At 41.1% G+C, this 12,058-nt stretch overlaps 1 protein-coding gene across 8 annotated transcripts in view; it reads left to right on the forward strand.

Annotated features, from left to right (window-relative positions):
• The first annotated feature begins 620 nt into the window (after positions 1-620).
• TCERG1 (transcription elongation regulator 1) overlaps positions 621-12,058 on the forward strand; it is a 61,397-nt gene continuing 49,959 nt past the window's right edge. For 6 of the 8 annotated variants that reach the window (XR_006298664.1, XM_043590238.1, XM_043590247.1 and 3 more), the window contains exons 1-4: positions 783-908; positions 7,441-7,666; positions 9,909-10,061; positions 10,967-11,414. Coding sequence is in view for 7 of the 8 variants with exons in the window: in XM_043590238.1 (XP_043446173.1) it covers positions 850-908; positions 7,441-7,666; positions 9,909-10,061; positions 10,967-11,414 (886 nt within the window). In the remaining variant the exon portion in view is untranslated. Of the gene's footprint in view, positions 909-7,440; positions 7,667-9,908; positions 10,062-10,966; positions 11,415-12,058 lie in introns of all 8 variants that reach the window. The other 2 variants (XM_043590254.1, XM_043590267.1) reach the window with 1 other exon arrangement.

Consider the following 12,058-nt stretch of genomic DNA (forward strand, 5'->3'; position numbering starts at 1 on the left):
TTCATGATAGATAGGGCTCATCATCTTTATGCCTTTAATACCCTAGAGCCTACAGCTTTATTTAAAAATTTTCCATTTATTTATTTATTTATTTATTTACATTTTCCCTTTAATAAAAAGAGCAATAAACAGACTTCCTTCTGGGTACGAGGGTGTGCTGAATTCAGAGAGGCATGAAGGGCAGATGCTTTCTACTGTAAATTGCGCAGAGGTTTGCCATCTCCCACTTGTCTTAATACGGCAACTTATAACACTCATCAGATGACGATACACTTTAGGAGACACTTTGGTAGTTAGTAATCTTTTATTAATAACGTGGCTATCAACGGGTGGTCGCTTAACACGCGATTCTGAAAAGCTGGGAAATAGCTGATTTCCACAGCAACTCTGTGATTGGCTTAGGTCCAATTCAGGTCGATTTTTGATTGGCTCTCGCAATGGAAAGGGTCTCTGCCTGAGCCACTATTACCCATAAGCGGCCAACATGGCTCCACAATTGGCTTTCCTGGAAGCCGGCAGACACGTGGCTACCGCAGGCCCGGCAGTACGTGGGAGGACCTAATTTTGCTTACCGCGAGAGGGCGCCGGCGGCTTCTCGTTGCTCTAGTCTCATTTCCCATAAAGCCTCCGAGTAACCAATCACCTGGCTGTCTGGATACCGCTTTCAAAGTCGGCGGGCCATTTCGCCAATCGCAAGGCAGATACCTCTCTCAGCCTGAAGATTGATGGAAAGCTTCACCAATCATTTCATTGATCTCTGCGATCTCCCCCGCCCTCGCACGGGATTGACGATCCGACCGGCCAATCGGGGACGCTCAGTCGGCGGGTGGATGAACGCGGCCCTCTGTAATGGCGGAGCGTGGCGGGGACGGGGGGGACGGTGAGCGATTCAACCCGGGGGAGCTCAGGTAAGGGGCGCTGTCCTCCCTTACATTTCAGCACAGTGGGGCTCCAGGGGCTAGGCCTGCCGCGCGGAGATCCGCGGTCGGGGGGTGGGCGGAGGAGCCGCAGCGGCTCGGGGCCAGGACCGCATGGGGTTGGCGAAGGGGGAAGGGGAAGGTGGCTTGAATGAGAGAGCCGAGCCGGGGCTGGGCCGCGGCCTCCTGTGCCCTCTCCGGGCGCGCCCTGCGGTTTTCCCTGGGCCCCAGCGCCCCTCGCGGCCTGCGGCCTGCGGGCCGGGTCCGGCGTTCCCGCCTTGGGGCCCCGCCTCAGCCTCGTGCCGCCTCCGCCTCGGCCCACCTCAACCTTCCTCCCGGCTCAGCTCCGCCGAGGGCCGGGCTTTCCCCCATCGACCCCTTCCACTCGCACTTAACTCCTCGGGATCCCTCGCCACTTCTGGCTCAGCCTTCCCCACGCCCTCCGCGGCCCTCGGGGGTCCCCACGTCTGTCCTGTTCCTTCTTCGCCTCATCGCTTCTTTTTCTGAACTTCCTGTGTGTTTTCTTCCTTTCTCTCTCATCCGTTTATGCCTCATGCCGCATTTGTGAATAACAGCCATAGGCGACAGCCGTTTGGTACGTGTTTCTGTGTGCCTTTGGGGTAGTTGGCTATTGTCATTTTTGCAGGCCACAGACCAGAGCCCTCTTCAGTTAAGTTACCGGCCCATCGTACAGGTGAAGAAACTGAACCTCGTAGAGGTCGAGGAAGTAGGACAAGGTCGCATTGATGGAATTGTGGCTCCAGGAAGTGGCTTGAACCCAGGCAGTCAGGCTCCAGAGCCAGCAATCTGGATCGCTGTTCCATTCTCGTGCTTACGCCATTGCCCTAAAGAGTGCAGTGACCTTTCTTCCGTTGGTATCTTAGTGCCTATGGGATTTGTAATTAAGATCTTGTACAGTAAAAGTGTCTTGATAAAGTAAAATTCTTTAGTTTTAGTGGTTTTTGAGGAAAAGAGATACTGAGCTTTATGTATGTTTGGTACTTTTTTTTTTTCTGGATAAGGGAAAATGTCATTTCAGATGTTCAGCTCTCATTCTGAATTGTGCCATTGTCAGCATTTGAAAATGAAAAAGAGCAGTGTAGGTTATGAGGACTCTTTAGTATTGTCTGGAGCTCAAGATGAAATTGTAGAAAGAAATGGGTATTGTTGCTCAAGTGTTCAGGAAAAAATTGTCTTCTCAATTCTGAATTGTCACACAGAGAAATCCTTACTTGACAGGAGTAAAATCTTGTTTTCTTTCAGGGGCGAATTTCATATCCTTTAAACCCCATATGTACGTTAGTAATGAGTGATCAAAGTGCATTGTCAGGGTGGTTCAGTATTAGTGATGGAAAGTTTATTACTGATTGTGATCCCAAGGGAATAGTTACTTACCTCGTTATTGGGAACATTACTTTGCATTTTAGTACTTTACAGAGTAGCCTTTTAGACTTTGTTACTAGTAGTCTAGACATTGTTGTAAAAGTGATTTGAATAGGGTTCTAAATTAGGTGTTCTCTTGCAAATATTTTAGATCTTAGCCTCCTGGGTTGGAAATTGCTTCCAGAGCATATTGTAAAAACTTTTACTTATATAAAATAACTGATTATAGCATTTCTCATGGTGTAAGAGAAATTACCTGTTTATGTGGCTTCTTTGATGGTACAAATTGAGGCTTATTTTTGTATTTGTATTCTTAATGTGTATCATGTTGTGTCTGCCATAGTGCCTGGCAAGGGAGGTGTTGGATGGATATATGGTAAATAAAAGAATATAGGAGATTACAGATGGTTTACTTATGGACCTACATTTAGTGTGTGCTTTGTGACAGTCACTGACCTAGGTACCTGCTGGCAGGGGAGCCTTGAACCAGACCAAAAACTTTTGTCCTCAAGGAGCTTCCATGCTAATTAAGATTGATCAAAATTTCTAAACTGAACTAACCTCATATCAAATGAGATCAACCTCCCAAGTGTGAAGAGACTTATTCAAGGTCACTGAGTAATTGGTAGGGTCTAGGTCTCCTCACAGTTTTACCACATAATTTGACTCCCATATATCATGATGTAGCATCTCTCTATTTTTGTCCTTCCTATTAAAGTATTTGCAGCATTGTCTTCACCACTGGGGAGATTGTATATCCTAGGGAGATACATTTGTTCTTGTAAAAAAAAAAAAAAAAAAAAAGAGTCTTCTATTCTTGTAAGGAGCCTTCTGTTTTCCAAAAAGGTTAGAAGTGGTAGGGATGCAAATAACCTACAGTAGACAAAATTTATTTAGAGGTACAAATGCCACCCGTCCCTTAATGGTTGAAGACCATTAACAGCGCTTTTGTAGAGTCGTATTTGTCTAGATCTTTTATCCAAGGCCTTTGTTTACCTGTTAATACTTTGTCTGATGACAAGGTACTTGGGAGTCTCGATTTCCGCAACTGTAAAATGGGAATAAGAATACACTGGTGCTACCACTAGCCAGCTGCCTTAAACAAGGTATTTTTCTGTGCCATAGTTTCCTTTGTAAAAATGGTGCCAAACTTACCTAACTGGTAAGTTTATGAGGATTGTGAGGACTACAAGAATTAGTACAAACACCGTCCATGTAACCGTGCTTGGTATATAGGAAGTACCCAGTTTACATGACCATTGCAAGAGTAATGCTTGAACAGTTACCGTCCTGGGCCCTGGGATGCAGCAGTATGCCAAAGAGGATCTTATATACTAGCGGGTGGAGAGAACCCAGAAGTAAACAAGTGAAAGATTTCTTAGTAACATGTATCATAATTGAAAACGCAAATTGGGTTACGAGCCAGAGAGGGACTGGGTTTGGGGTGAGAAAAGAGTTTGAGGTAACATCTGAAGTGAGGCCGAATGAGAAGGAGCCAGTTAGGTAGACATCTGGGGTGAAGCATGCCAGGCCGAGGGAACAAGTGCACAGGCTTCAAGGTAATGAACTTTTATTTAAAGTATTTGATCAAAAAATAGGTCGGTAGAGGTCAGGTTATATAGATTCTAATAATAGTAATTATAGTAATGTAGCTAACACTACAGTATAGCTAGCTTTCTCACATTAATACCATTTAACACTTACTACTGTTACACTAATGTTATGGCCACAGTAATAATAGCTCCTGCTTACAGGGGGCTTAAGTGTTAGGTGCTCTTCCAAGTACTTTATTAGTTCATTTACTCCAACTTGAAGTTTCTGGTGAGGTTGTTGGGATGCAACTGCGTGTACAGAGAGCTCAACACATGTGCTATACATATCTGACATCAGAAGATGGCACCTTTAGGCTGTTGATGGAGGAAATTCTGTGAATTTTGTCACCATTTTTAGTGGCAGACTTGAAAGTTAAGCTGTCTAGTCAAATTGACATTGCTTTTTGAAGTTGAGCACTGTGCTAGGTAATGATAATTTACTGGGTAGCATATGCTATCCTAAATGCTTCACAGGGATTATCTCACTGAACAGTGAGATAGGAGATAGGTCTTATTTCTCTGCCCCTGCTAGTTTACATTAGTATACTAATACTGAGTATACTCAGGCTCAGAAATTATGTAACTAGTCTAACAACAAAAGGCAGAGTCCTGATTTGACTTTTTTGTGATTCAAAAGCCTCACCGCTTAACTTCAGCCTGTAACTAGGAAGTGAAAATCTAAAGAAAGAATTACTGTAAATTTTTCTGAAAAGGGAGAGGCAGATTCAAAGGAAATCAGAAGATTAAGGTACATTATTAACTTGAGACTGAAACACAGTATCTTTCCTTGGTGGTTCACTTTTTTTCTGCCCAGGGGTTAAGACTTTCCTGTCTGTCTTTAGGGAGTGTGTATAATATGAAGACTGATTATTTTGATCCCATCCTTACTTCTTTTTGCCGTCACCATTATTACCTCATACTTTGCCATCCCGAGTGCAGGATAATTTGCAAATTTGGTTAAATACTCTTGGAATAGTAGCTCTTGGATGTGTTTACAATCCTAGTGTTCTCATGGAAGTCATACTGGTTCTTAAGATTTTTTTGTGACAGAATTGAACTACAGTGTGGAAAATTTAGAGAAAGTTCAAAGGATAATCTTAAGCAGAGGGTTGAAGGATGTAGGAAAGTTGGAAGAGCCTGGTGAGAAGAGAGTATGAAAATGATTATTTTCAGATATGCATAAGGAATGTAACTATTAATCTCATGGGCACAAAAATGTAAATTTCATATATAAAGAGAGTTATAGTAGCTTTTGAGAAGAATAAGGAAATTATATTAAAAATAATTTTATAATGTGTATACCCTACTTGTAAGGTAGCTTAGGTACAATAGTGCCTAAATATTGGCTTATTCAACGAATATTGAGACCTACTATGTGCTGGGAATATACAGGAGAGCAAGACAGAATTCCTGCTCTAGAGAGGCTTACATAAACAGCATGGTGTAGTGTTTAAGAACTGTTTGCCTGTGTTCAAATCCTGGTTTTACTGCTGAACCAGCTGTGAGGTCTTTAGCAAGTGATACTTCTCTGTGCCTTAGTGTCCTCATCTTTAAAATGAAGTTGATAATGCAGTTGACCCTTGAACAATGTGGAGGTTAGGGATGCTGTCCCACCCCCCACAATTTGAGAATTGAAATATAGCTTTTGACTTCCCCAAGACTTAACTATTAATAGCTTACTGTTGTCTGGGACCCCTTACCCATAACATAAGCAATTGATTAACATGTATTTTGTATGTTAAATGTATTATATACTGTATTCTGACAATAAAATAAGCTAGAGAAAAAATGTTAAATCACAAGGAAGAGAACATAATTTAGTACTGTACTGAATTTATTGAAAAAAATTTGCCTGTAAGTGGGCCCGTGCAGCTCAAACCTGTTTTGTTCAAGGGTCACCTGTAGCATCCATCTCCTGGCGTTAGGATGGTTAAATGAGGGGCACCTGGGTGGCTCAGTTGGTTAAGCGTCCGACTTGGGCTCAGGTCATGATCTCGCAGTCCGTGAGTTCGAGCCCTGCGTCGGGCTCTGTGCTGACAGCTCAGAGCCTGGAGCCTGTTTCAGATTCTGTGTCTCCCTCTCTCTGACCCTCCCCCGTTCATGCTCTGTGTCTCTCTCTGTCTCAAAAATCAATAAACGTTAAAAAAAAAAAAAAATTCAAAAAAAAAGATGGTTAAATGACTTAAAAAGAGCTTACAGCGCTGCCTGATACATGGTAGCATAAAATATTTTTTAAAATTTTGTTTTTTAAAAAAAGCGCTTGTGAGAGGAGATAGGTAATACCATTTATGTGATACTTCCTATCTGTTTAAATGCCATGGGAAAAATAAACCAGGGTGATGACCTAGAGGTTGAAGGATGGGATGGGGTTCAGTGTAGCGAAGGGTTTGTCCTTTAGTTAAAGAATATTCATGATCTCTTAAGCTGCTACCCCCCACCCCCTGTAAAAACTTTGTACTTGGAAGTAATTTCCAAAAGTTGCAAAAATGAAGTTAATACACTTAGGGTTAATATTTTACCTCTCTGCCTTATTATTTGCACGTATGCATGTTCTTTTTTACTCTGAACCATTTGAGGGTAAGATATAGTTAAGTGTCTGTTTTCTAAGAATGGACATACTCTCCTCTCTAATGATAAGTTATCAACTTCATAAATTTACACATATAACAGTACTTACTCTCCATATCCCAGCGTTGCCCATTACTTCACTATATCCTATTAGCAAGTCTTCTCTCTAGTACCGAATCCAGTCTAGAGTTAGTATTGTGTTGTCATCTCTTTAGCATCATTTAAAATCTACGACATTTCCACAGCCTTCCTTTGTCTTTTATGTATAACATTGACATTTGTGAAGAATACAGCCCTCATTCTCCCTTTGTAATGGAACATTCCTCATTTTACATTTGTCTAATATTTCCTCATTATTAGATTGAGGTGCTCGGAATAGGTGATTGTGTATCCCTCTCAGTCACTTGGTGTCCATTTGTCCATTTACCTATCTATTTATTTATGAGAGAGAGACAGCGAGAGAGCGAGAGCGTGCTCGCATGAGCCGGGAGGGCAGAGGGAGAGGAAGAGAGAATCTGTAGGCTCCACATCCTGCGAGGAGGTGGACGTGGGGCTCCATCTCACTACCTTGAGATCATGACCTGAGCCAAAATCCAGAGTCCAAAGCTCAACTGACTGAGCCAGCCAGGTGCGCCCCCATTTATTCTTTTTAGGTGATAATAATTTTGATCACTTGGTCAGGGTGTTGCCCAGTTTCCCTAATATGTAGTTGATGTTTCTTCATCCTGCCTGCAACTGAACATAGCATGTGGGGAGACATTTTAAGACCATCAGATATCATCCTTATCCAGATTTCCTCCTGGATTTGGTGACCACTGATCATTCTTACTGATGCACTTTTTACCACGATGGTTGTGAAATAATGACTTTCCAGCTCCACTTGATCTTAAGGGCCTCTTAAGTTTGATTTTAATTAGAGATGAATAGCTATATTTTATATGTTTGAGAAGGAAAAATTTATACATTGCTTTCCCACATAGGATGGCTCAACAGCAGGCCTTGAGGTTCCGAGGCCCGGCTCCCCCACCAAATGCAGTGATGCGAGGCCCACCACCTCTCATGCGACCTCCTCCCCCTTTTGGTATGATGCGAGGCCCTCCACCACCACCTCGGCCCCCCTTTGGACGTCCTCCTTTTGATCCCAATATGCCGCCAATGCCTCCTCCAGGAGGGATTCCTCCACCAATGGGCCCTCCACACCTCCAGGTAAAGAATGTAGAAGTTGTCATTTGTTTGTCAATGTCAGTATTGATATTGTGTATGAGTTTTGCTTAAAAACTTGTTCTTAGTTTCATTTAATGGAAAATGGGAGCTAAAGAGAACATCCATATGTAAATGTGTTGCTCCAAAAGCAGTAGTAACAACATAATTAGTATAGAAATTCTGAACGGGAATTTATTAGATGGTGAAAAACCATAGAAAAATGTACATACAAAACTAGGAATTAGTAGGGTAGTTCTTACCTGCCTTATATCTTGAGAATTGTCTCTAGTAATCTGTCTTTATGGGAAACGAAGTTTGAAATATTAATGCATAGAGTGGGGGGTAATATGTTTTCAATGATAAATGTTGCCAGTAAGTATTTAAATATTATGAAGTACTTGTATTTCTGAGCAGTTCTCCCAGGAAAATGATGCCTAGGATAGAATTTAGATTTTGTCTCCCTGGGGGAAAAGTAGGGTTATCTTACAATTTTAGAAATAGAATTATTGTGGGATTTCCTTAAATAAAAACTTTTCTGGTATTTTAACCTGAAGCATAATATTCTACTCTAGTTTATGTAGACTCAGTTATCTGTCTGAAATGATGTCCTGAAGGTATCAAGTCTCAAATGTCTACTTTTGAGAATGTATTCTTTTTGTTTGAGTATATATCTTTGTTTTCTTACTTTATCCAGTCTGCACACCCCTGAAACCAAATAAATACAGTGCTGTCATCTGCCCTCCATTTGCTTGGATAATCAAGAATGAACTTACTAAAAATAGAAAAGGGTAATGATGTAGCATTTAAGCAATGTTAACTCAGTGTAGATAGGGTTATATTTATGGAAGAGTCACAAAATTTTAATATTTTGCTTAATAATTGTATTGCCTTCCAAGTAATGAATAGTTCCTACCCCCACCCTTAAACAAAATGTTAAATGCTTTTATATTTCCTTGAAGATTAGAAGAAATCACTTTTTGACCTACTGACTGTGGTATAACTTGTTATAGGTGGATTTTTTCTTATTTGTGCTTTCAAGAGTTAAATCTACTTGTAGAATATTGTAAAATGTAATGGACTGATGTAACCCTCTAATGGAAATAAATCAGATGTTGTAATGCGATACTTTCTAATGTTGTGAAGCTTTTCTTGTTCTCCGTGGATAATTGTGTGGTTTTACTTTAAATCCAAATGATTTCCAGCTAACGGTGCATGAGACCTATTTGGGGTGGTTATTTCAGAGAACATGGGTCTGTGTGATGATGCTGGAAAGACATGAAACTGAATCCAGAAAAACCTGGAGTATGGAAAAGAAGACATTTTTAGGAAAAGGAAATGCATTTTCACATTATTATAGTGTCCATTGCATGACACAGAATAAGATGCTTTGAATAATTGAATTTTAATGTTACTCATAAATTATAGAGGAAATCTTTTTAGTTCCTTTTCAGAATCTGTTTTTAAATGTCAGGCCACTTTTCTGCTAAGATATAGCAGTTTCAGTTAAATTGTTTGGTTGAGGGTCTTGTGTCAGCAGTCATTGAAGAATGACAGTGAAGGAATTATCAGAGATAGGATTGGATCAGTAATGGCTCCAGGATTTTTTTTAATTATAATGTTATGTCATTTAAATTCTTATTTTCCACTAAAAGTAAAATGGGTAACTATTTGATTGTGTCTTTTAAAGTTACTGATGTTTATGTGTTTGAGCTACATTATTAGTATTGCTTCAAAAAATAGAAAATGACGAATATTTTCCTAGCTTATAGTTGCTTCTTACGGGAAAAGAGAATAAAAGGGTTAGGTAGAGCCGATTTTTCTTTTCTTAGAAAATTATTTATAAAATAATGTTTCTGTTATGGTTGGTTCCTGCGATAGGTGACCTATGGAGGCATTGGTGTGCCTAGTGTTAAACAAGATCTATGACTCATTTTTTTCCTTTTGAAAAGTAGCCAGTGCCCACTGTATGAAATATGCAGTTAAAGTGTAAAGAATAAAGCAAGATTCACCCATAATGCTATTCACCCTGTTAGTATTTTCATATATTTCCTTCTAGTGTGTTTAGTAGTCATCTTTGTTAAAGAGTAACTTCTATAACCTTGATGAATATATTTGCATGGACTAGTTTTTACTACTAGAGTGAAACTAGTTTCTCTTATAGTACTTGATGCTTGGGTAGAATTTACTAATTTGAAGGTAAAAAAGAGAAGTACAAATGACCATTATTATTGTTGTTAATTAACAGAGACCACCTTTTATGCCTCCACCCATGGGAACCATGCCTCCTCCTCCGGGTATGATGTTTCCACCAGGAATGCCTCCTGTGACTGCTCCTGGTACTCCAGCACTGCCTCCTACTGAGGAGATATGGGTTGAAAATAAAACTCCAGATGGGAAGGTAAATTATAAAGTATATTTAGGTTGTGATCTTGGTGACAGGAGTAAAAGTTAAGAGTTCTGGCAGGTGGAGATCAACGACAGTATCCTTGCCAATTAAAATGAGTCTCAGATAAGCACTGGATAGGGTAGAACTCAAGAAAGGCTCACTGGATTAGACTTCTGCACAGACATAAGGTTGTCTGGAGTGCTTGTATATGTTCATCTGTGATTCTGAGTCCCCAAAGTAACTCTGAGGTTTAGTGTTTGCCAGGAGGACTTCTGGAACTCAGCATGTAAGAGTACTCACAGCTAACACTAATTACAGTGAAAGGATCCAAAGCTAAACCAGCAAAGGAAAAAAGGTACATGGGGCAAAGACTGGAGGAGACCAAGCACAAGCTTCTAAGAATCCTGTCAGTGGAATTACATAGGACATGTTTAATTCCTCCAGCATGGAATGGTTACAACACGTGTGAAGTGTTGTCTACCAAGGAAGCTCACCTGAGCCAAGGTGGTTGTGGGTTTTCAGGGAATGATGGGAACCCTCTTAAAATTCAGGTTTCCAAATGCCAGTTACACGCCAGCTTTGCAAGCAGGGCTTTCTGAAGAGAGCATTCTAAGGCCTGCTTTTAACTTTCCGCATAAAATAGAACCTCGATTTTCCTTTTTGTGTTAAAAATATAGTGTGCTCATTATAGAAAATTAGGGGAAGGTGGAGAAGGGGAAAATTACTTAGTTTCATACCTATTATTACCTATGGTTTCAACAGCCAGTTTCTCTTCTCTAAGTTTTTTTTCCCTCTTCTCTAAGTTGTTTTTTTTTTTTTTTTTTTTAATACTTCTTTAGAGAAGGTATAGTTGCATTAGTGTTTTTTAATGATAGTTGACAGATTCTGGGATACCAATGATTTTGCTTCCTCTGCAGGTTTATTATTATAATGCTCGGACACGTGAATCTGCATGGACCAAACCAGATGGAGTTAAGGTTATTCAGCAGTCAGAACTGACACCTATGCTTGCAGCCCAGGCTCAGGTTCAGGCCCAAGCCCAGGCGCAGGCCCAGGCACAGGCCCAGGCTCAAGCGCAGGCTCAGGCGCAGGCACAAGCACAAGCTCAAGCGCAGGCGCAGGCCCAGGCCCAGGCCCAGGCTCAGGCCCAGGCCCAGGCCCAGGCCCAGGCGCAGGCACAAGCACAGGCTCAGGCGCAGGCGCAGGCACAGGTGCAGGCGCAAGTACAAGCACAAGCAGTAGGAGCTTCCACCCCTACAACCAGTAGCCCAGCACCTGCAGTGTCCACTTCAACATCATCATCCACCCCATCCTCTACCACTTCTACCACAACAACTGCCTCTTCGGTTTCGCAGACAGTATCAAGTGAGTACCAGCCAGCATGTGTTTTCATTTAGGGGTTAGAGAAATGGACAGGTAGGGACTGCATTGCAAAATGATCCTAGTGTTTCAGGTATTATCCTTCATGTTACTTAAAATACATTTTTGACATTAAGCCTTTTGGGTTAAAAAAGAACAGAAATTTCCATTAGTAGAAGAAATTATTTGTCCTGTTGGAATTCACAAAGCTAAACTAGGAAGTGCAGAGTAGCTATCCATCTTGACCAAGTAATAACGCTGGGTGCTGTGGGGTTTGTAACATAAGTAGAAGTCTTGGTTCCTGTCTCACAGGGCTTCCAGTTTTTCTAATTGAGGCAAGAATAATGCATGTGAAACAATTAGAGAGTAGTGTGCACAGCTATACGGTGAAAATAGAAGATGCAGGAATTCAAGAAAAGGGAGAGACAAGTAAGTGGGTGGACTGGGTATTGAGGTTGATTGTGAAGGATGTGCAGTAGGATTTGAGTGGATTTGAAAGTAAAGACCGGTCTTTCAGGTAAGGGGAACATCATAAACAAAGGTCAGGAGATGAGGATAAATGCAGTTTATTGGATTGTTAAGAAGCTCTTCTGAGGTGGGGAGGGGGAGTTATATTGGTTAAGAGATTGTGTAAGAGTGAGACCAGGTAA

Source organism: Prionailurus bengalensis, chromosome A1 (assembly GCF_016509475.1).
Source record: "Prionailurus bengalensis isolate Pbe53 chromosome A1, Fcat_Pben_1.1_paternal_pri, whole genome shotgun sequence".
NCBI lineage: Eukaryota > Metazoa > Chordata > Mammalia > Carnivora > Felidae > Prionailurus > Prionailurus bengalensis.